At 38.3% G+C, this 26,069-nt stretch overlaps 1 protein-coding gene across 2 annotated transcripts in view; it reads left to right on the plus strand.

The window, feature by feature from the left end:
- Positions 1-26,069, plus strand: part of SEMA3D (semaphorin 3D) — a 241,232-nt gene that overhangs the window by 118,284 nt on the left and 96,879 nt on the right. For both annotated transcript variants that reach the window (XM_075558471.1, XM_075558470.1), the window contains exons 4-5: positions 16,576-16,638; positions 25,808-25,927. In XM_075558471.1, coding sequence (XP_075414586.1) covers positions 16,576-16,638; positions 25,808-25,927 — 183 coding nt within the window. The remainder of the gene's footprint in view (positions 1-16,575; positions 16,639-25,807; positions 25,928-26,069) is intronic.

Consider the following 26,069-nt stretch of genomic DNA (forward strand, 5'->3'; position numbering starts at 1 on the left):
CTGTCATTTCTCCGGGGCTCTTGTGCAGACTCTCTACCACTGTGTGTGCTCTCGTTGCCGTTGCTCGCTGTGGTTCCTCACCCCCAGCTGTTGTCTCGTGCCACCCCAGCACCAGCAGGAGATTCATGAATCTGCTTCTCCACTTGCTTTATACTAATTTTCCTTCCAATTGGCGATCAGTGTGTTTCCTGAATTCTGTATTTAATTTTCTGTGAATCAAAGTGATTTTTTAAAGTCTGCTTTTACTTACTTTCTGAAGTCTTTGTTTGTCAGGGGTTGTTACTGTGTGTGATGCCTGTATCGAGGCTGCCTTATTGACCAGAACCCAGACCTCTTGTTGGCTTTCAAGCATGTGTTTTGTTGTTTTCCCTTCTCTTCAAGAATTTCTTTTTGAAGTGTTCATACTTATAGGAGAGCATATCAGTGACAGCAGTCAATCATTAGTTTCCACCAGAGCTGGGGGTGATACCTTTTATGAAAGAAGACAGAGAACAATCTCAGTATACTTTGCAGTGTCTCTTGAAAAGACATTCAAACTGAACTCGCTCTCCGTGAGTCCATGTTGACCCCTAGCCATGCTAGAGGATGGGGAAGAACCACCCATGGGGCTTTGCACGATGGTACATCCTTAGAGCTATAAAAACACTTTCCAAATAGGTCTCCGCTTTGGTATAATAACAAAAAGCCATTCAGAGTTGAAAGAGAGATTTTTATTTTCTTGCGCTGTTCTCTGCCCTCAAGGACTAGGGAAAAAATAGCTGTGTCTCTGAATGGAATACATTAGCTCACAAGTTGAAAATAAATTCTGATCACATACCTTTACTCTGTGACTATTTTAAGCAAATCCTCTACTCTCTTTGGCCATATTCCATGCTTGAAATGTGCTAATGTTTAATAAATTGTATGTTTATGAAATATTCATATATCTCCTGGTGTTATTAAAATAGTTGGTTATTAGAACACACAAGATTAGAATATCCCTACTAGATAGTTTCTACACAGTTTAAATGTCTTTAAATCTTTATAAAGTGTGTAATTCATAGGAGGACTAAAAAGGTTATTTATGTAAGCAAAGGTAAGAATTTATGTTGATAGAGTCACCTACTTTTTAACTTTATATAAACCATGCCAGTGCTAAAAGGTACTCCACAGTAGCAAATAAGTGACTAGAGGCAGTAGAGAGGGTGGTTAGACCCCGGGGTTTGCATTGGCTCAATGCCCCCTGGCAAAGTTCCCAACTCCTCTATGGAGGAAACCACAGGTTGGGCCTACGAGGGTCTGAAAGATGTACTTTGTACTTTTTAGAGTTAAAATAATGTATAGCACATAATTGAGTAATAGGTGGCCAACTGGGGATCTTGTTTCCTGGGAAATTGAAAAATGAAATCTATAGAAAGTACTCTAATTTACGCCTAAATATTTAAAATGCATGTCTTACTTGGAGTTTTGCTGTTGTGCTCTTATAAAATCTAAGTCTGGCAAATCACTCAATAGCCATTATCAGTTCACATCTGCCAGAGGCAATGCTGAAGTAGTCACTAAAGTAAGATCATTGCCAAAGCTACTTTGGTCATAAATAATTGATGCAACTCTCTAATTATCTTTACTCTGGTGCAGGTAGATTTTCCATAAAGATTTAACCAATACATGACTGCACAGCATGAAAATGAAAATTTGACCTCATAGAGGAGGAGCACTATCTGGATAAGAAAATGAAATAAAATGAGACTTGTTAATTTTTTTAATACACAATCTAGAGAGAGAAAGAAGTTGATTCTTTCCTGAATGGCAAGGCTCTTTCTGTAGAGACTAGATTAATTTAAAGAAAGTATGTACACTTAATTGGGATGTTTCACCTCAAAAATCTAGCGAGGTGTTTCCAGAATGTTCCCATAGATTGAGTCTTACTTCAGTCACGACTAAGTATAGGACCCTTTTGTGACAGACCAGTGAGACAGGGGCATTGATTGTATGTCACTTTCCCTAACAAGCAACCAAGATGGAAAACCCAGAACCAGACAGAAGAGATGCGGAAGCAAGTTATTATAGAATAATTAATTCCAGCAACAAGGAGTTGCAGATCACAGATATTCCCCATGTCCAACTCTTCCAAGATGCTATTGTGCTCCCTTTTGCCCTGCTCCTCCATCGAGTATATGCCCGCCTGTCCCCGGGTTCTGTGATTCCCTGCAATGTCCCACAGAAACTCTCTGCACTTTGAGGACACGCTCCATGTGGTGGTGGGTGCTGTCCAGTCTCAAAGCCAAAGGTCAGGCAGAAATGAGCCAAATGCAGAGTTCAGTGCCAGAAGCCCAAAGTGTACAAGTCACAGCGGGACTTTTTGAATTTAACAAAGCTCAATCCGGAAACAGAATTATAGCTATCCAGGTAAGGGTGTGGAACTGTACAGTGGTGCCAGCATGTTATAACCTGACCAAGGAAGACAGAGGACTGTGCCTTAAGATGCACTCCAGAGTAGAGCAGCCTTAAAGATGCCACCATGTTGTGTGAACTCAGCAAGGGAATGCATACTGCATGGTTTAGTATCAGGAAAGGTATAAGATGGGGCTGTATCCTCTCATCATATTTTTCAATCCGAGAAGCTGGATTATATGAAAAAGGATGTGACATCAGGAATGAAAGAAGGCTTATTAATATCATGTGATGTGCAGATGACACAATGCCCTTGCTGAAAGTGAGGAGGACTTGAAGCACGGAGTGATGTAGATCAAGGACTGCAGCTTTCTCTATGGCTAACAACTCGATGTAAAGAAGTCCAAAAGCCTTACTCTGTGACCAATAGGCAACATTATGATCAACAGAGACGAGGTTGAGGTTGTCAAGGATTTCATCTTATGTGGATCCACAATCAATGCTCATGGAGGCAGCAGTCAAGAGGTCAAATTGGGTAAATCTGCAGCAAAGGCCTGGTAACAATATTGAGAAGCAAGGATGTTGCTTTTGACGACTAAGCACAACTGACCCAAGTCATGGTGTTCTCCACTGCCTCACATTCCCCTGAAACTTGACATTGAATAAAAAAGACTACAGAAGAATCAATGCATGTGGATTGTTGTGCTGGAGAATATTCAAAGTACCATTGTCTATAAAAAGAACAAGCCTGTCTGCCTTAGAAGAAAAAGGACCACGGTTGTCCTTATAGGCAAAGGTGGCAAGGGGTTGTCTTACATACTTCGGACAGGTCAGTGAGACCAGTCCTCAAAGACGTGCATCATATTAGGTGAGATAGGGGGCAGAGAAGGAGAGGCAGGCCAACAAGGCTTAGACACAGGAACAATTGTGAAGATAGTACCAAGACTGGCAGTGTTTCCTCCTGTGGTTCATATGGTCATTATTGGTCAGAACTGATTCGAAGGCACCTAACAATAAAAAAGATGCCCCCAAGGAAACAAATGGTGTGACTCGGTTAATATTCTCTATTACGGTAGTCTAAAATTTCTCTCAATGACAAGGGTGTGACTTGGTGCATACCCTCAACTAAGCCAAGCTCACTGCCATTGAATCAATTCTGACTCTTGGTGACACTGTAGTACAAAGTGGAACTGCCCGTCTGGGTTTCTAAGACTGCAACTCTTTATAGGAGTAGAAAGTCTCCTTTTTCTTCCAAGGTACAGCTGGTGGTTTTGAACTACTGATCTTTTTTGGTTAGCAGCCCAGTCTTGTCCATGAGTAGAGAGTGCCCTCCAAAATGGGATTATGGCCTTGGGCTTTGAGTTCAGAGTTATGTGCATCACATGAGGAATGATGGCCAGAAAGATCATATGAATTGGCTGCAACTCAGGTGATCACATTTCAAGGGAAAACTAGATATGTAGTCTGTATTGACTATGATGGGCCCTTATTTATGAGTTACAACACAATCCATCCCTTATTCTGATTCTAGGAGAGAAAATTAACAGCTGCCTCTCTTACATTTCATTAACAAGAAATATGCCTGTTTAATTTTTTAAATTGCAGGTTAGATTGGATCACTACAATTTGGTCACATTCATCAATTACCAAAGATAGAAGAATGTTCAAAAATTAAATACCCTGATGGATACAACTACGGAATGGGAATGGAAAACACGCTTTCGGTTAAAAAAAATCAAAGGAAAATAACAACAAAAACTTTTTCTTAGGGACTTGGATTTTTTTCTTATTAACTCAGGTAAACTGAGGCAAATATCAAAGTTTTGTTAGCCACCCCTCCTCACCCTAACCCCCCTCTTTTTAAAAAAAGACTTATTTGGCTATTTGGGGAGTATTGTAAAGATTAGCTTAGCCGGTCTTACCAGGAATGATTTATTTTTCTTTAAAAGTATTTGTTACCAGTAAAAAATCCTGAAATAATAACTTTTTCCACCCTTCATGGTAAAAATTTAAAAATCTGCTACCTTTACAAATACTTCTCTTGGCTGTGCAGGCCCTCAGTTGCCTCTGTAGAAGTGCTCTCTGATTGCTTATTTAGCTAAAGTCTATGCCATCAGTTCCATTACAGGTTTCCTCAGGACTGCTGACACATACCTCTGTCTGTTGCCCACAATTGTAATTGTCGTTGGGGTGGGTGGCATAATTGAAAGGGGTAAAGATTTGCAATGAAGTTCAAAAATTAAAGCACACATTCTTATTGCATACTTCTAATATTTAATATTGTCCACTATATCCACAATATAGAGAATATGTTTTTATAGAACCAAATACATGAATGTAACTTAAACATTCTTGAATATTGAGTAGAAATTACATCTAAAATACTGCTGCTTTTATTGATTCAGTTTCTCGGTCTTTGGGCTTGGAAACAAATTTGCATTAGAGAAGAAAAATTTAGAATATTTTTTCTGTGACTTCACTTGGATGTGTTTTCCTTGTTATGTAGTCAGCGTTTCTTTGTCACTTATTCAAATAAAATTCATTGAATCCTTAATATTAATACTAAACATCTTGTAATAGAATACAAAACTCAGGTGTTGTTATTGCTAATACCCTCACTAGAAAGGGAAGGAAAACAGAATTAAATGGGTTAAAAGACAAGTTAGAAAATGTTTAATAATGTCCCAAATAATGAGATCATCCATATATACTATCAATTCAGGGAGCAGGGGCGGGGAGGCACTTCTTCTGTAGTGATTTGAACTCTCTTAAAACTAATGGCTGTAATTTCTACTCCCATAAGAGTTACAGTCTCAGAAACCCGCTGGGACAGTTCTGCTCTGTCCTATCATGTCACCATGAGTTGGAATCAACTTTCTGGCAGTGAGAGGACTTGGTTTGGTGTTAAGGACAGATGGTTTGCATTAGATTTGGAGCATACATTGTGTTTTTCCCTTGGAGTTCATTCAGGATGGTGGACAGTATATTTGGGGGACGGCATAGAATGGTGTGTTTTCTCCCCCTCAATGTCAGCATTGCTCATAGTTTAAGTAAAGGAAACTGAATATCTTTGTCCAGGTCTTCAGCATGTTACTTCAGAGGAAGTTTATAAAAGAAGAATTTAAAACTCGAGAAAGATGTTCCACTATGGGTTGACATTTAAATCCATTTAAAGTGATGTATTAGACATCTGTTCAGTGTAGACACCACAATGGTGAAGATGTTTAAAATCTGTACAGTCTGGTTCAAGGATTTATAGATTATAAACAAATGACCCTTATACCATAAACAAATTCATAGCACCTGCCACTCTGATACCGGCAAAGTTCTATATCAGCCTTAAGTCATTCTAGCAACGTCGTTGTTGCATACAGTGAAGTCTGTTCTAACTCTTAGAGACTCTTTGTACAACAGAATTAAACACTGCCCAGTCCTTTGCCATCCTCACGATTGTTGGTATGTTTGAGCTCATTGTTACAGCCTTTTATGTCTGTCAATCCATCTTGTGAGAGCCTTCCTCCATTTCACTTCCATTTTATCAAGCTGCATGTCTCCCTCCAATGGCAGGTGTCTCCTGATAGCACATCCACAGTGTGAGATGAAGGACTGCCATCCTTGCCTCTCAGGAGCACTCGGCCTGTGCTCCTTCACGACAGATCTGTGTGTTCTTGTAGCATTTCGTGGTTCCTTCAATAATTGTCTCCAACACCAGAATTCCAGGACAGTAAGCCAGATCACATCCAGAGCCCATTCATGAAAATTCCGTAGTAAAATACACAAGCCACAGTCTTTCCCTCTTTCTCTCTCTTACTCTTCTTTAATGAAGGCTTACGAGACAGTAGAAATAAATGACCAATAATCGCTTTTTGGTCATGTGACTTGGATGGGCTTCAGAGTAATGAATTGTAGTATTACTCTGTTTGAAAGTGTCTCCTAGTTTGGAATCATTTCAAAGGATGTGGGGCAGAATATTATCTAAGCCAGGGTCCAAGCAACAGGTCACAAAGGGAATGTTTTATTAAATGAAGTACTACTTATGTATCACACTCTTCAGAAACTTTTTTAACTGAACTGCAGGGACAGATGAAGAAATTAATAAGAAATAAGCTTCCTCTGGAATCAGTTTTTGCATTTTAGCCACTCATCTGACAGTGGCTGTTACATCAATCCAATATAATCTTGGAGCAACTTTATTGTGCCTCCCATACCAATCTCCCCTGCGGGGCTAATTCCTCTCTTGGGCCTGTGGGGTAAGTCTTTGGCAAACTCATAGAGATTGACAGTCCCCTATAGAATAGAGTAGACTCTTCTATAGCGATTTCGAGGTTGTGCTTCCATATCAGAGCAGACAGCCTCATCTTTCTTCCATAGAGAAGCTGGTGGATTCCAAGCATAGGCGTTAATTAGCAGCCCCATGCTTAATCAACAGGATCCCTTCATTGTAATATCGCTATCATTAAAAGGTTCCACCCAATGTAATGAAATTTACAACTTCATTTAAAAGTTATCTCAACACCCTGGCTGTCCCCAGGACTACTTGGCCATGCTGTCTGTGTGAGAGAGAGGCCGGTGTGAGTGAGATGTTCCGAAGTCTTTCTCTCTCCTCCCCACCTCGTTCTCTCCGTTTTCCTTCCTGAGCTTGGTAATGACCGTGCAGATCCTTCAGAGTCAATCGGGAGAGGGGAGAGGGCCTCAGGAGGATGCAGAGAAGGGACTGGCCTTGTCAGAGGTACTTTCAGTATTTATTGTCCTGCCTCATCAGAGGTTTCTTTCATAGGCATCTCTGTGAATTTGTAAATTCTCTGCTCCTCATTTCTGGAGTCCTCTGACCTGCAAGTCACTGGATAAGGGTGACTGCCTTTGTCCTCTGCCTGGGGTGTCTTCCTTCACCATCCACAGACAGTCATGGAAACAGCCGCCAAGGTTTTTGTTTCACTTTTCCACTCATTCTTCTGGAATAGGACCTTAGGGACCTCCTGCCATTCCACAGGGAGCAGTCCTGCATTCCTTTCTCCAGAGGGCCAGGAAGTGCAGACAGATCTGAACTGAACCACCAACCTGTGCTCTGGTCTCTGTGGAAGCTTTCTCAGTTGCCCTCTCTCCCTATCCAGAACAAGCCACACAAAAATGTATGTCCAAAAGGAATAACTTTTTGAGGTCCCACCAAGGTCCCTCTCCTGACACCTTCCCACTCATTCGTTGGCAGTAGGTTGGTTTGGGTTGTTCCTGTCTCCTGACAGTTGATGGCCTGGTGACCAGGTGTCATGAAAAAAGAAATCTTTCTCAAGGGCAATGGGAACATTTCCTAGCTTTTGTTTCCAACTATCTTATTGCTAGGACAGGGGTAAATATTCTAAATTATTATTAACTTTGAAAATTATTTACCTCTTGAGCTAACATCCCATTTTTAAATTTGCTATGATTAAACCTATGTGCTATAAATGAGATCCTAAAAGAACGTTGCTTTACCTGACACTAAAATCAGCAAACTCATTGTATATTATTCCTGAAGAATTTAACTAAATTCACAGAAACAGACTCATGGAGAGCGTTATGTTCTTATTAAAATATCTTACCTCTAAATATTATTGACTGATCAGACATTTTCTGTTTTACATCTTCTATGCCAGCCTTTCTGAAGATTTCAGAACAACCAGGCTAAAATCTAGATTTTAGATAACAGTACACAAATCCATATTTTATTAAACCTCAAAGTTAGGGTTCAAATAGTTTATTTTATTTTGAGATAATGCTTATTATCTATATCCTTTCTAATAAATTCACTAAATTGTTTTTTCTTAAAATCTATATGCATAAAATAAATATGGAGCTCAAAGTCCACCAGGGGTGGATTGAGGAACATGATATAACCAGTGGATTCCATGGGCACAGGCCCATTGCCAAACTGCATTTGCTGTGAAGTGAGGTCCTTGATCTGAAGCAATGCTATGTGGGATGCCATGCCGGTGGTGAGGCATTCTGTGAGTCCACGAATAGTAGTTTGGGCAGAAGCATTGCATGCAGGGAAGGCAAATCTATATCAAGAGTACGTGTCTATTCCAGTAAGAACAAAACGCTGTCCCTTCCATGATGGAAGTGGTCCTATGTAATCCACCTGCCACCTAATAGCTGGTTGATCTCCCCGAGGAATGGTCCCATATCTTGGACTTAATGTTGGCTTCTGCTGCTGGCAAATGGGGCACTCAGTCAGCCGTGGTGAGTGGAAGTCCATATTGCTGTGCCCATGCATAACCTCCATCCCTGTCACCATGTCCACTTTGTTCATGTACCCATCAGGTGCTAACAGGAGTGGCAGAGGAAAGAGGAGGACCAGTCTCCAAAATGCGTGTCACCTTATCCCCTTATCCCCTTGATTGTTAGAGATTGTTATCTAATCATAAGTCATGGTGCTCTTTGACCAGACTCCATCAAAGTGTAGGAGCTAAAGTTCTTATACTGTTGAAGACTATAGACTACTGGCATAGTTTCTTTCTCAGTTCAATTTTGTTTTCATGAAACACATATTTTAGTTTTAATTAAATGTAATAAAATACTAAATATTTTTCTGGAAAATATAGAAAGCTTTCTTATGAACTTCATAATGAGAGAACAATAAATTAAAACAGTACATAATGTGATAGTCTTAGGGAACACCATTATTTTCATGGACTACTCCTGGGAAAGTTTATTTCAACTTGCTACAATAAAATTTAGGTTCTGCATGCTTAAGAACTGTACTCATTTGGTTATTTAAGCCCTTTCCTCTCATAAAGTCAGTATTATTTAAATAGAAACATGGGATAAAAACTAAAGATAAAATGCTAGGTGAGAACTTGGAAATTCTAATAGTATGAATTTTTTTCATAATTTTAACACATCATTTGACATTTTATTACACAGTTTTATTTTGTTTTTCTATTCCATTTAGCAGAAATCATGTAATTTTTATATTTGTTCTCGTTATTTAATGTGAAAGTTAGGTATGGGATTAGGAAACAAAATACTCAAATTACTTAAAATTCACCAAACTCTGCCTTTTTCTTTCAAGCATACATTTTATGAGAAAACAGAGTTAGGTCGATGGTTTTGTAGTTTTACATAAAGATGCCCTGGTGGTATAGGTTACAAGGTGGGTTGCTAAGGTCAGCAGTTCAAACCCACCAACCACTCCTCCGGGGAAGGATGAGGCTTTCCACTCTCAGAAATATTTGCAGTCTTGGAACCCTACTGGGGCAGTTCTCTGTCCTGTAGGGTCACTATGGATTGAAATAGACTTAATGGTAATGAGTTTGAGGGTTTTAATTTTTTTTTCTTGGCATGAAAGGGGTTTATGATTTCCTTTTCCTTAAGGAAGTTTAAACCCAAGGGCTTTCATAGAGGAGGACTCTGCACTTGCTGGCTCTATTTTGAGTATAAGCAGACATGCTTTTCAAAATCAAAATGACCTCTGGCTCCAGTTCTAGTCATTGTCTGTAGGGCTGAATGAGACATCCAGCCTAATGCTTTATCTTTAAGGAAAAAAACAAAAACCTTTTAGAATAAATACCTTATTTCACAACTTCATCAAGTTATTGTTAAAACAAAACTGGTACTCTTTTATTCTTAGTTCAAAATTGAAAATAAGACAATATAAACACTTGCAGACCATGTGGACATCCTAATAAATTATTTTTCCATATAAGGCATCCTGCTTAGTTTCCTGGTGATTCATCTGTTCCTAATGCCTGCCGAGCACATGCTTTCTAGTAGCCCCAGAGGTGAAACAATCGGCTCGTTCATGGATGTGCTGGCTCCCCAGCCCGGGTGCCGCTGATGTGCAGGTCCCATCTGGTCTCTGTAATGGACCGCCAGGGTCTTGTCAGACTGCGCAAGCTCCTGTCCTCTCACTGACAAGAGCTCCTTCTCTGCCTGCAGTTTGAGGAGGAATTCTTCAGAGCACCTTTGGATAACTATCAGTAACTTGCTATATGCCTAAGATTGCGCCAGGTGCTAATGGGGGCAGGAAGAAGTAGACAAGGTTCCTTGACCAAAGATTGTCTATTCAAAGTCAATGTTTCCTGAACTTCCACGATGCATAAACTTTTTTTGTATATAAATAATTTATTGGGGACTCTTATAGCTCTTATAACATCAATTGTATCAATCACATTTGTACATATGTTGCCATCATTATTTGCAAAACATTTTTCTACTTGAACCCTTAGTATCAGCTCCTCTTTTTCCCCCTTCCTCCTCTACCTTTCCATCCTCATGAACCCTTGGAAAATTATAAATTATTATTTTCATAAACTTTTTAAAGATGATAATTGAATTTAAGAGCTCTAAGCCTATTGCATTCTAATTTAGACTCATAGTTGCCCCACAAATTAGAGCTCCACTCCATAGGGTTACCAATGGCTGGGATTTAAGAAAGTAGCCAGCCCTTTCTTCTGTAGCGCTACTGGGTAGGTAGATTTGAACCTCCAACCTTTTGGTTATTAGGCAAGGGCAAATAATTTGACTCACCCAGGAACCTTATAAGAGCTCACTAGTCATTTTGAAAATGAAAAACATGCATCCACAGTCTTTGGACATCGGGTTTAAAACTCCTGAATTTTTGTGGATTTATCTCTCATCATTTATTTTAATTTTATGATATGTTGGCATTTCTCGTTTTCTCATTCCATAATGACTTTATGTATTTATTGTGCTCCTACTATGTCCTTGTTACCCTTCTAAGTGCAGGGAATGTACACACACAGAGACATATATGTATATGTTTATATACATTATATATGTGTGTATATATATATATATCTTCCCAGTACCTAGAAAGTATATGTATATACATATATGGTAACAAGACAGACTAAGTTTTTGCTCTCTATTGCCTTTATAAAATTATATATGTATATATATATTTTAAATAAAAATATATACCAATTTAATATGTGTGTGTGAGTGTTTGTGTGTCTGGGAATATTTATTCCCAGCACATGGAAGTATATATATAAGAAGAAGACAAATTAGGTCTTTGTTCTTCTGTTGCCTTTATTTATCAAGGGCCTCACAGAGAAGACAAAGGAAACCGATAATATCACCTAATGTTTCATGTTTTAAAGAAAATAAAAGGAGAAGCTCATGGGGAACCACTTGAGATGTTTATCAGAGGCCTTTCTAGGGAAGTTATGTTAACATTTTCTGAGATGGCCTCTTGGTGGGGAAGGGTCACCCCACGAAGGCCGAAGGCCATGTAGTCCAAGAAGAGCAAATTCACCCTGAGAGCACTGCTAAGAAGCATTAGCTGGCATACGGGGAGGAGTCAAGCCTTGTTGACTTTATGGTTTGTTTAAAAGGCCGTTTGTTTAGTAGAGATCAGGATCTGTTTTAAGGTGCGGCTGCTGATCAGGAAGATCAAGGGCTAGCAGTAAGCAGTGTGCCTTAGGGACTTAAACACACGTCATTTTTTCCCCATTTTGCCCATCTCATTGAGCTTTACACTTAGGGGGAAAAATCCCCAAATAGATTTATTTACAGAAGAACTGGGTGGAGATTGGTATGAATGAGAGTAAATGCAAAGGAGGCTTCTGAGGTAATGGGAACAAAAATGGGGAAACAATTCTTACCTAAAAGTGGTAAAGGACCGTTATATTTGGTGCATAGAATTCCATTTTGGGAGGTAAAGACTTTTCTGAAACACTTGTAGACCTGTCCTGATAGGCATTTTTTTGAAGTCTTCAAATTTGATCATTTACACTTGCCGTATCTTTAACCGCGTCTCCTGGGCTCATGTGGGGGTCCTTTCCTCTCTGTCTAACCTTGCCGCTCAGCTCCACCGCACCCATCCCTAGCGCTTGGCATCAACAAAGCCCTTGGACCATACAGCACTTTAGGGTAACATTTCCTTCTCCCACAAAACATGTTCTCAGCCATTCTGAAGCTTGGGTAGCGTTCTTTGATAAAGTGAGTTGCATGTCTAGGGCCCTAATTTGTTTGCCTATAATTAGGATTTCTGAAAAACTCCTAAGTTACTCTTATGCAGCACTCTGTTCTGGCATCTCTGAATTAGGCCAAAGGGTAATTGACTGACCTTGCACTTACAAACTCCAGTCAATTAAATTGCTTCTCAAAGATGGAACAGAGAGTAGATATAATTAGAATTCCCTTTGGATGTTGTTATATGGCCTTATCGTTATATGAATGTTTCTGTAACTTGCCTGACATTAAATGATTAAAAATAAACTGTCTGACATTTTCACCTTACTGCATGATAACTGCTAATGGATTGCATAATTTATGAATGAAATAGTAGTAATCCTTAGGGCCTTCAACGTATCTCCTTTTTGTCAAAATGAAGTAAAGTTACCTTTGTTTTTTGGATACGGATAAGTAAGCAAAATCAGTATAAAATATTAAAAAAAGATCACTAGTTATGTCTTTAAATCGTGCAGTTCCAAGTATATTCTATTATGAAAATTAATATTACATCTCTTTGAAAAGATATGTTTAGAATACATTGTTATAGCCCAGTGAAGGAGGTATTGGGAACAATGTATATTTCTTTAGAATGATCTCCCATGTGGCCAAACTATATTCTACAGCTCTAAAATAAAAATATATTACAAACAAATAAATATGCATATACATTTTTGAAGACTGTAACTTGAGCTTCCCAAGTGTACCATACAAAATTAATCATTTGGAAATGAACATTTGTGAAATGTAATAAAAACAACACAAACATAATTATGTGATTAAGTCAGTAAATTACAGAACATGGGAATTAGATTAAGTTCTGTTTTTAGCAGGTTCTAGACCCACTTGTTTTACAACACTAACCCATAAATTATCAGTTCAAAATGAGAATATTTAATAATTTTATTAACTTTTGTTTCCATTAGCACTTTTCCATTATCTACTTGATGTATAAGAATTAGCACTCATATTAAAACGTAGTTTAAATCAATTGCAACAATTGTTAGTGGGTTTGAACTATTGAACTTGCATCGGAAGCCCAATGGTTATCCCACAGTGTCACCAAGTTTAACTATAAATAGGGATCCTGAAATAATCTTCAGAGCTAACATTAGAATATCTCCTTCTGTAAAAGAGCATTAAAAATTTGGTGGAAAGTTTACCACTATTTTAAATTCCATTTTCCATGAACTTTTGGAAGTCCTTTTGTATATCTGTGCTTCTATTACTCTTTTTCTTCTTATTTTCCCCTCCCCATGCAGCTGTGCATGCACGAGCACGCACGCACACACGCACGCACGCGCGCACACACACACACAGTTTTACTGAAATTGTTTAATGCTATCTTACGTATCGGTATGTATTATTTTATAAGCAATACTTAAATATATCAATTCAAAATATTACAAAAATGAAAATGTTGCTTAAACATATTTCAGATGACCTTATGTAAATGAGAGTGTGATTTTTTTATATCCCCCACTTTTTTTAGTTTTTAGATTTAATTAAGAGATTAAAAAAATCTTTACCAACAAGGAATCAATAGAGATATTTTAAGCCATAAACATTTTGTACAAATGACTAGGTAGGAAGGGAAAGAAAATTTCACTACAAAACACAATTGAAATGACATCTTGTAAATAGGCACAACTACAATGATCTTTGTTTTGCTTTGTTTTCCTCCAGAGCAAATGTTTAGTGTCTGGAAGTCAACCAGTTATCTCCTAAATTTCTATCATGAAATTAATTCTATTTTTGATTCCCAAATCCTTCATTTCAGTGTATCTAAAAAATAAGAGACTCCTATTTTAAATGTTTTAGTATAACTTTTTATAAAGTAAAATTAATTTTGTGGAATTATCTAAAAGTCTGAGTTGAATACTCACAATGCTGCAGGGATAATTTTTATGTTCATGAAGTTCTAGCTGATGTAAGGATCAAAGGTGAATGACAAAAAGTAAGATGACATTTGGCCTTTGTGGTTAATGCATTCCCACTCAGGGCTTGTGAGGATGATGGAACACATGACAGCTTCCTTCAATTGTACGCAAGGTCACAGTGAGTTAGAACTAACCTCACGGCAAGTAACGACTAGTTGCCATTGAGTTGACTCTGACTCATGGTGATGTCATGTCGGTCAGAAGACTGAATGCTAAAGATTTTCAAAGGCTTATTTTTCAGAAAAAGGTGGTGAAATCTGTCATATGAGCTTCCTCTGGGTGGACTTGAACCTCAGACGTTGTGGTTAGGAGCCCAGGACATAAACCATTTGCATGCCCCAGGGACTCCCTACTTCGCGTACTTGGTTTTGATTATGTATGGACGACCCGGGAATACACTTTGAAAACAAAAGCAAGGATCTGGTAAACAGCTTGCTTCTTACCGCCAACCTGTCCCTTCTCTTTTCTCCCTTCTGGGTAACTACCATTTGAATCTTTATTGAATTTCCCCTTACTTTTCGTTTGATATATGTGATCTAGCTATCTATACCTAAAATGTATTTGTTTTATTTTACTTTTTAAACTTTGCTTTAAAATTACTCTGCTGTACGAGATAGCTTCAATAAGTTCGTGGAAAATGGAATTATAAGATCATGGGCTTTTCCCACAAACTTTTTGAAGCCCCTCATATATAATTTTGGAAGATGTACATTTTTAATCTATTATTTTATTGTATTGTTGCTTTACTTCATTCATATGTGACAGATGGTTATAATGAAATATGATCAGACTGTATAATTTTTAAAATTTATGATTAAGGTTTATCAATAAGTAAACTCTTCAGGTATTTTTGTTGACCATATGGAAGCTAGCTCATCATTAAAGCCTATTGCTGACACCATTACTCAATCTCTATAGATCTTTGAAGAATATTTAGATCTGATTGTTCAGATATTTGGATCTGAACAAATCAAAACACATCTGTTAAATTTATGTATAAGATGAGGTTAAATCTGTTTTCCATAAAACGCATGGTTTCTTAAACTGTGCTCTAAATGAGCAGACTGACTTCCATTTAAACTCTAAACTACTACATGCTTTTGTCTATTAAGAGAATGTCGAGTGTGATACTATGCTTGGCTTTATTCAGAAATATAGAAAGCTAAGATTTTACTGTAAAGAGAATATCATATATACATAGGTGACTTCCACATCTTTTGCTAATTAGAGGTTTAGCAAGTCCTATTCATTGTATCCCCTCGGGATGTTTTCTTTCTCCTCCTTCATTAAACCAGTTTCTGATAACACTGGTGAGAAAGCATAATAAACATTTCCCTGGAGCTTCTTGGTGTGTTCATCGACAGCGACGCCAAGCTCACTTTCTTGTTCCCTCTTGCCTACATCTGAGCGGAGAACACATCTCTCTGTAAAGAATGGAGTTATGTTCCTCTTTGAATCTTGTTTTATAAACGTGTCCCGTCAGTATTCCTAAAGTTTGTATAAAAGAAAAAAAGCAATGTTTCTCACAATTTAAAGTTTGTAAAACATGATTAAGAACTACCAACCAAGGAGTTTGAGCTCTTCACCTTTAGTTATATGTCTAGATAATATTTATGGGTATTTGCAGTGATTGGCATGCTGAGTTCTAGTCACAGTGTGATTTGAGATCAGGTTTTGGCTGGCTTATTAGCTATCTGACCCTTGGAATGTTATTTAATAGCTATATAACTAAATGTTCTGACCTGATAATGTGGAGAATAATTATAGCCATCATAAAAGGTTATTGTGAAATCTAAATAAGGTAATGCTTACAGGATAGTTAGCTAGGCAACATGAATATGAGCTCAATACTTACTAAATTGTCAAAAAATTCACATAAATCTTTGGCTTAGAGGATAAATTATGTAAACCTGTGACAGAGAACTCTTTCCATCACCTCATCCTACGTGATTAGAATGTTTTATCACTCTGAGTAAATATGCAAGATAGAGCCAATAGAGCTGCTTCCTGAGCAAGTGTCAGTCTGAAATTCTATTGACATCACTGTAAAGGTGTATGGCCCTCTGAAGAAAATTAATCAATTCTTACATTTGAACAAAAACTAGAGAATTAACAATAAAATAACTTTCTACAGAGTTTTCTTTTAGAAATAATTCAGGATTTGGAAAATATTTAAATTTCATCTTTGGTCTAAAGATCTACTGTTGGCTGGCTATCTGCTCATCCATTTCACACACTCATACCCCCAATCAGAAATGTAGGGTGTTTTAGATTTTAAGTTTCTAACACATCTTGAAATTTTTTACAGATTTATTGGCCTGCTGCAAAGGAACGGGTGGAATTATGTAAATTAGCTGGGAAAGATACCAATGTAAGTATGAGTCTTTTAAAAATAACTTTTTACACCTGCTACTACTATAGTAGTAAATATTTAATATTAGGTTTCATATGCTGAATGGACCTATTCTCTTTTGAAAACAATTGCACTAACATATTTTTTGTAGAAGGGGGAAGTGCAGAGTGGAGACCCAAGGCTCAAGTGTCGGCCACTGGAGATTCCCTCATAGAGAGGTTTAGGAGAGGAGATGGGTCAGTCAGGGTTCGAGGTAGAACCGATGAAGAACACAGCTTTCCCCCAAATCCTGGATGCTTCCTCCCCCCAACTACCATGATCCAAATTCTACCTTGCAGGGATGGATAGCGCAGAGGTTGTACACTGGTACATATGGGGGCTGGAGGCACAGGGAATCTAGGGTGGACAATACCTTCAGGACCAGGGGTGTGAGGGGCGATGCTGGGAGAGTGGAGGGTGAAATAGCTTCTTCAATATATGTCAAGATGAAAAGATGTTCTAACTTTGGCCCCAAACACGATCATCTGGGGACTTCTTTTTAACAGCACCTAATGTTTATCTGAGGCATACTGGGCTGCGAACAAGATCAGCAGTTGGGGTCCACCAGAGAGCCAGAGAAAGATGAGGCTTTCTCCACCTGTAAAGCATCACTGCCTCTGTACCCAGGGGCCTTCCCTTCTGCCCTGTAGGTGGCCTCTGAGTCAGAATCGCCCTGATGGTGATGGGCATCGGTGAAATGTTGCACTGGACACAACACAAGACTAATTGTCAGAAAAATATCTTTCTAATGAATAACAATGCGGGTTGTGTTTCATATGAAAGCATTATATAAAATTTCCACTCTATCAAGGCGATATAAAGTAAAATAACCTAATGAGCTAAGGGGGGATATCAGAAAACTGAATATCAGGATAAGAGTTTTTCTCAGTATTTGTTCATTCATTTAACAAATACATAGAGAGTCTTAATTCATATTTAGCTAACTACATAAAACTGACATGATATTTGTCATCATAGGGATTTCAGTTTAATGGGGGGCAGAGAGATTACTTAGCTGGGATAGAATGCTTACAAGAACAGCACACACACTGCAAAACAGAGAAACCTGTATTCGTGCTTCATTTTGTATATCGCTAGCATCAAATACAATGTTTTCAGGAACATTATGTTAGTAGAACTATACCAGGGTGTTTGCATCAAATGCAACAGGAAATTAACTTTACATTTATTTATTAGAAACTAAAGGGACTGAACTATTCTACAAAATATTTTTCATCCTCACTTGTGACTTACCCACTCAGCCTGCTCAATATCCCAACTCTGCGTAGGTTTCCATGTTTCTGCAAAAACATCAACACTTTGCTGAACTCATGTCTTGGTGTTTGAGGAGTGAGTCTTAAAAATCCTTTTGTTTCATTAAGAGGAGAAATATTATGATCAGTATAATACTTTTTTAATTTTGTATTTCATCACCACTGGGTGTAAGACGAGGAAGACACAGGCAAGTAGGAAAAGGATGTTGGTCTATTATTGAAAGTCAGTTTCTCATGGAGTAGATGAGCAATAAACCCCAAGGTCAAGCCACCTGTGAAGGTTTGAATCGTGACAGTGGTCTCATTTCACCATGTTCACTCCTCCAGTTATACAGTAACTCAGTTACCCATACGGTGAAGTCAAAGCAAAGGCTGAAACACTTTCCTGGAAGCTTTCGCTGAGAGCGTGTAGGATTCTGTGTATGGAATATAGGCTTCCATGTGAATTTGGCTTGTGACTAATAATCTCCCCCACCCATAACACAAAGCTATTGCTAACCCATTGTTAGAGATCTGTGTTACTTTTATCTTTTTACTAAGGTTGATGTTAAAAGATAAGTAGCTTTCCATTTTCATTTTTCCTTTAAAATATTATATTTAGAGTTTATGATAATAACTAACACCTTTATAGAATTTACCATATTCTCCAGGTCACTATGAATTAGAATCATCTCGACTGCACGAGTGAGTTTGGTTTTGTATTTGGTTTTCCATATTCCAGGGTCTGCTCTCAGTGTTCTACATTCATAGTGTCATATAATCCTTATAACAACACAAGAATCTAGATCTTTTTATTATTATGCATTTCGCAGATTAGTGAACCAAGGCCAGGAGAATTAGAAGACTTGCTCACAATCACATAGCTAATAAACAGTACTTGAAACAGGAAATGAATCCCGAAGTTTTGCCCTAGACTCTGGTGTCTCACACTAGTACAATACTATCCAATCTATATGTTGTTTCCATGGCTTATTATGACTCCATGTGTGCCGACTAGAACTGCAGAGCATCAAATTAGAATCTACATAGTAGGTCTAAAAACTGCATCCTTCAAGTTCTACCTCCCTTTAACATTATCAGCATGTAGATTTTCACCATTGCACAGACAGCATTGCATAGATTGAGGCCAACAGAAAACTAAGACAAACCTGTAATTTTATTGGCACCCTTTGCTACTTTTGGCTTACCCTCTCCCTTTCCTCCTTCCTAGTAATTTTTAGCTCCTTCTGAAGAGTGTGTTCAGGATTAACAAGCGCTTAGAAAGACTGATCCCTCTACACAAAGCTACTGTGTAACTGTGAAGTAGTGACTTATTGACTGTAATGAAAGGTAGTTAATTTGAGTGAGGAAGGAGTGGTCAATGAGATGACAAAAGCGAGTTGGTTCTCTTTCTTATGCACAATCCTCAAACGAATCCAAACTTCAGCCCACCTAGGTAAAGGAAAGAAAAGAAAAGGGGAGAGGAGCCTGGGAGGTCTCTGGAGTATTTTGCATTTATTTAGAATAAGGGCATTCAAACCAAAGCCACTAAAGAAAAGTTTTCATCCCTAACTATAGACATTGGGTTAAACAGCCCAGTTCAGGCAGAAGAGGATAACAAGGTGCACACAGCCAGGCTGCATGTCAGTTTAACCACAGCCTGACCTTGGGGCTGGGTCCCTCAAATGCCAACTGACACATTACATGAAATTAAAGACTTTTCAGCTCTGAAGCTCTATGAGTCTCTAGTTTTAATTTTTGTTCATTTTTAACTAAGTTACAAAACAGCAAAATGCTCATTATAAAACATTTGCAAATTATATAAAAATAAAAAAGAGATAAACATATCATATATAAATACCCCATCAGCCATAAATACCACCCAGAGATAGCTGATGTTTATTCTTCTATCTTATCTATTTATTATTTTTCAGAATTACATCATTATATACATAGCCCCTTAAAACATTTTTTTAAACTTGAAGACTATCATGAGCATTTCCTCATGTCATTAAGCTATTTTTGATAGCACTACTCTTAATAGCTGCATTGTATTCCTTTATGTTATTTCACTCATCCTTCATTGTTAAAACTTGGTGCAGATCCCATTTTCACTATTAAAAATGATGTGGCACATGAAAACCCTTATATATAGATATGTGAACATGTTCTGTTATTGATTAGAAGGTCAAAGAACATTTGTTAAAAATATTGTATACCTCGTGCCAAATGGTCCTCCATAAAGCATATACCTTTATGCTCTTCTCAGTAATGCAATCTCGAGAGAAGATATTTCTCCATATTCCTGCCAATATTGGAGGTATATAAAATTGTACATTTAATACTAATACACATGTTAAATAAAAAAATTAATTTGATATTTCCAATAAAAAGCAGTTATTTTTCTGTAGAGTGACATTCATTCATGATTGCAAATACTATTTCATATATTTCTAAATTAGGATGTCTTTTTTCATATCCTATTTTTTTCATTTTTATTAAATTTTTTTTAATTCTTTGCTGACTAGTTTCAGATTTATAAATTATCTACACATAACTACCACAGAAAGTATGTTATTTTGTGATTCACTGATATAAAAGAATATTCCTCATCAGTTTATCTTATTTGATAGTCTTTCAAATATTTAAATAGGCATATTTCTTAAAACTTGAAATATATTTTAAAAGTATATTTTATTTTTCTTCCACATTTAATTTTTGCTCTGCAGAAATCTCTTCTGTCAGATCTTACATGTTTACAGAGAACTGGGTCTGTGTATTTTTCTGTAAAATTTTTATTTTCAAAATAGTTCAACACTGTAAGAGTTAAGCAGAGCTCTCTGCCAACTGGGATCTATTTGAGGACTGCTATATGTAAACTTAACATTTAGCTTTGTAACAAGAAAGTAGTGAGAGTTAACAAAAATATTTAATGATAATATTCTGTAAAGCATTCTAAGAATAAAACCAGATAAAATACCTAAATGAGCGTTTTCCTATATTTAATCTAGTTAAATTGAAATATACAACTAGATATTTATTGTCAGAATTATATTTAAAATCTTATGGATTAAATTGGACTTACTGAAAGTTTAGAGAATTACAGGTTCTTCTGTTTTGCTGATATTTTTTCAGCTATCTAGGGAGAAACTAAAGTCCTATATGTTAATGTAAGCACTAATAAAGGGTACTTTTCCAAGCTTTACTATAGCTTTATATTTGTTTTATTTGAACAATTTTAAATTTATGTATATGTCAGCGAGACACAATTTTGAGTTGCTAATATTGCTGGAAGGAGTCCTGGGACCCCCCTGTCAGGTACTTGTCTGGGAGTCCATCAACACACCTGGAGGAAGATAGTACAGGTGGCGGCTGCATAGGGTTCAGCCTGGTAAAGTGTGTGGGGCAGATCTACTCTGTCCTGTAAGGGCATGACATGTAAGGATCGGCTTGACAGCAACAGATAATATGATTGGAGATCATTGAAAATTGGTGCTTTATTTTGGATCTCTCTTGATCTTCTTTCTTCCAGAGGGGTGGGGAGAGTGTAGATAGGAGCAATGACAGAAGGCAGGAGGAAAGAATTCAGTACTTCCCCCACAGTTGAATATATCACTCATTGAATAGTTTAAACACATGCAATAACCCTTGCCATTGTGAGCAATAGCTAACGAATTCGCTAGCGTTTTAACTTTCAAGGAAAGTTAAAAAAATCTGTGTCTTGTTGTTATATTTCCCATGCCTCACAAACTCAGGCTACTGTTATCCTCTAACTGAATTAAATCAAGTTAATTATTGCTCATGCTACTTAAGTAAAACTTTGAACCCATGTAGGGAAAAATGGGGGTGGCGAAGGGGGAAAGGTGGGGAGCAAAGTAAATGAAAAGCAACATACTATCTTTGAGACTTTACAAGTGAAATTAAAAGTCAAAAGGAGAGCCACCATTGGAAAGTTTTTGCATGTTGGCTTGTTTAGTTAAAATGTAAGTGTCAGACACAATTAAAAGGAAGACATAACTTTATTTATATTTGGAACTCACTTGCACATTCAACCTAATCTTCGGGCAGAAGGGAATTACATAACGAAATCTAGAGTACATCTCACCAACGGAGAGCCTTGCCATCCAAGAGGACTTTTTTTTAAAAATCATTTTATTGGGGGCTCATACAATTCTCATCACAATCCATACATCCATCCATTGTGTCAAGAACATATGTACGTTTGTTGCCATTATCATCCCCAAAACATCTGCCCTCTACCTGAACCCTTAATATCCAGTGCCCATTTTCCCCCTTCCTCCCCACTCCCCCCCCCTCATGAACCCTTCATCATTCACAAACCATCATTATTTTGTCATATGTTACACTGTCTGACTTCTCCCCCTCAGCCCCCACCCCCGCCTTCTTCTCTGCTGTCTATCCCCCAGGGAGGAGGCTATACGTAGATTCTTATAATCAGTTCCCCCTTTCTACCCCACATTCTCTCCATCCTCCAGGCATCACCACTCTCACCACTGGTCCTGAAGGAGTCATCTGTCCTGGATTCCCTGTGTTTCCAGTTGCTCTCTGTACCTATGTACATCCTCTGGCCTAGCCAGTTTTTAAGGTAGAATTTGGATCATAATACTGGGGTGGAGGAAGCATTTAAGAACTAGAGGAAAGTTATATGTTTCGTCATTGCTACCCTGCACTCTGACTGGCTCAGCTCCTCCCTACAACCCTTCAGTAAGGGGTGTCTGGTTGGCAACCAATGAGCTTTGAGTCTCCACTCTGCACTCACTCACATTTACAATGACTTCTTAAGGCAGTTGCATTACAATAAAGTACTCCTAGGGGAAAACAAAAGTAAAGGACACAGTGTTTCAGGTATTACTAGAGTTTTTTCTTTGTGATGACTAACATTATAGCCTTGAAACTCCCATAGGACTTAGTTGCAGTTTATTTGCTTTTTAAAACAATATTGTGTCTTACATGGTCCCTGATCTTGTCATTTATAATGTGAAAAGGGGTTGTTTTATTTCTTTTTACAAATGTTTCCCTCTGAATCTTGTTGAAATTACCCATTAACTTCAATGACGATTTATAGAGCTGAACTATTTTAAAAATGATTAAATAAATGGAAGTAAGTCAATTCCACCTCATTCTATCCATGTCACTGGGCTTCTGCATTCTCTGAGCAATGCTCCTTATGTGGATCTCATTTTTAAGTGACTATCCTGAGTCAGCCCCCAGTGAGATATTACAAGCAAAATAATGGTTGAAGAGTATTAAATTTATACACTATAAATGTGAAGCCACCTTTTGAATTTTCTGATATTACTCTATTTCCATAATTTAACCCCAATCATCAGGAGGTATGTTTACTCCCATAAAGAGTTTCAGTCTCAGAAATTCATAGGGCAGTTCTACTCCATCCTTTGATGTCATGGCTCATGGCAGTGAGTCTGGTCTGGATGAGTTTTCATATAATAAACATATGAAAAACAAGCATATGAAAAACATTCAGAGTAATGGAAATTGCTGCCATGTGATTTTTACATACTTAAACATGTCATCCTTTTGCAACATACAACCTAAGAAACTGACAGTAGTGACCCTGCTCCTGTTGGGATACTGAGATTTCCTACCTGATGAGGAAATGTCCTTATCAGCACAGTTAATGGAGGGATGCTTTGCAGGTCAATACTGTTCTTCCCAACAATCTCCAGCCACTGCTTTGTGTAAAAGGTGACACAGAATACTAGGCTCAGTGTGGCAGTTTCCTCCAATGTTGTTATTCTTGCTGGGTGCCTTCAGTTCGTTCTGACCCAGGTAGGCCTTGTGTACAACAGAAGGGAAACCTAGCCAGTTCTTAGCCCTCCTCACAGTGGCTTGATGCAAGCCGGGTTGCAACCGCTGGGCCATTTCATGCGCTGCAGGCCCTCTCTTTCACTGACCTTCGCTTCTCTGGTCGACCTCATTTTCTCTTCTCTTCACTGTCCGTATTTTCTCTGCACGTTCTTGGAACATGAAATGGCCAAACTACTTGTATAACTGAAGAGCGGGAAACTAGGAATTCTGCCCAATGCAGTCAAAGTAGGCACAAGGCTGGTGACATTTCACCTCAATCAAAATGAGGGATAAGGATTATTGTTAGGCTATTTCATTTCATCCACAGAACAATTCTGTTAGGTCACTGTCTGTCTTTGTAAAAACCTTTTAATTCTGAAAACCACCCTATTGGATATGGCATTCTCTGTCTTCACTTCTTCGTGATACATAATTCTCTTAACAATTCCACCATTAAATCACTGCCTGGCTGGTGAGGAGCCCATGGGCACTCAAGCAGAGGAAAAAGTGGACTTTTTCTTAGAATCCCAAGGGCTAGATAGGTTTCCTATTTTTCTTAGTAAGTACTTCCCTCTTTCCTGGGTGGAACCAATCTAGAATAAAAGACTGTTCCACCCACGACTCTCACAGGGGCCTTTGCAAAGAGGAATCAGGGAGCCACGGTTAAGAAATTGCTTTCAAAAATTAGGTAAAGACTGAGCACTCTTTTCATGTTAAAAATAACATAATTACTAGAATGAATGCACTGAAAACTGGGGAATCATATTGTTGGTAAAAAGAAGAACAAAAAATTAACAAATCAAGATAAAAAGAGTATAAAAAGTACTTTAGCCATGGGCGCTACACCAAAAAGCAGACTTTGTAAGAATCTCTTGAACTTTCAAACCTGATGCCAATTATCTCCTTGTGAGACAGGAAGTGGCTCTGGAAAGAGACAGGAATTAAACTTAGCCGTAAAGCCTGTGCACATTTGAAAACATTGCTCCTGTTGTTTAGTGCCCTTAAGCCATTCCAAATCAGAGTAACCCAGTCGACAACAGAATAAAACTCACCCGAGCCCTTTCCATTGCTGCTGCATTGGATCCCACTGTCGGGGTACTGTGTCAGTCAGTCTCGGAGGTCTTCTCTTTGTCACGCTCCCTCCACCTTTCGAATCATGATGTATCTCCCCAGGGACCCGTCCCTTTTGATAACAGGTCAGAGTATACGAGACAAAACTTGATGCCCACCAAAGAGATCGAGTACCTTGCTAGTCATGCCTAAAGGGTGTATGGAATCCTAAAGGCAAGATTTCTCAGGTTTTTTTCATCCCACTCGGCTAAAATTACATTTTAGAGATAGGCAGGGGACCCCTCATTACCACCCAGAGTCCTTTGGACTCAGGCTCTCTGTGCTGAGACCTGGAGAGAGGACTGTAGCACTGGAGACGGACACAGCAAGAAGCAGAGACAGTAGAACAAGGAGACTGGCCAAAGATGGCTGAGCGGATTCCCGGGCTCACAAAGTGGGAAAGCGGAGCACCTTCCATCAGGAACCTTGCTGAAGCGGGATTCCTAAAACACCAATACACAAAGTGAGCAAGCCGAGTACTCTCAGACGGGAGGCCTATTGGAGGAGCAGGGTGCATATTGGCACTTATTCAGGAAGCAAAAGAACTTTGTAACACTTGCCTGAGCAGATCAATGGTTAGTCTGGTTGAAGAGGCTCAAGGGACCCAATGGCCAAGGGTCTGGGGCAGGCATGTATCTGAGTGAAGACCCATATCCTGAATGATTCCTGATTCTGAATTATAACCAAATAGCAATAGCATCGGCAACTTTAATATTGCTAGAGAGGGAGTCACAGTGCAGCACTCTCATTAGTTCAGAAACTTGTAACTTAAAAAGCCTTAGAGCCAGTCCTCCCATCTCTCATTGCTGTGTTTGTTTTGCGTCCTTTGCTGAGGGAGGTGTTAAATGTTGCTCTTATTTCCCATGATCTCCCTAGTTAGAAAACAGATAATATGAATGATAATTTTGCCCAAAGCTGAAATGTGTGCTAATTCTACTTTTTCAAATGTCCAATAGACGGAATGTGCAAATTTCATCCGAGTACTTCAACCTTATAACAAGACGCACGTTTATGTGTGTGGGACCGGAGCCTTCCACCCGATCTGTGGCTATGTTGACCTTGGAGTCTACAAGGAGGTAAGATAATGGAGGAGTATGAAACACTTGATCTATTGTATCACCATGCTACTTAAGGCCAGGAGCATTCTACAACATAAAACAGGCAGATTTGAGTATGAGGGTTGAATCACATTGTTTATCAATTTTATGAGAACAGCTT

The sequence above is a fragment of the Tenrec ecaudatus genome, chromosome 9 (assembly GCF_050624435.1).
Source record: "Tenrec ecaudatus isolate mTenEca1 chromosome 9, mTenEca1.hap1, whole genome shotgun sequence".
NCBI lineage: Eukaryota > Metazoa > Chordata > Mammalia > Afrosoricida > Tenrecidae > Tenrec > Tenrec ecaudatus.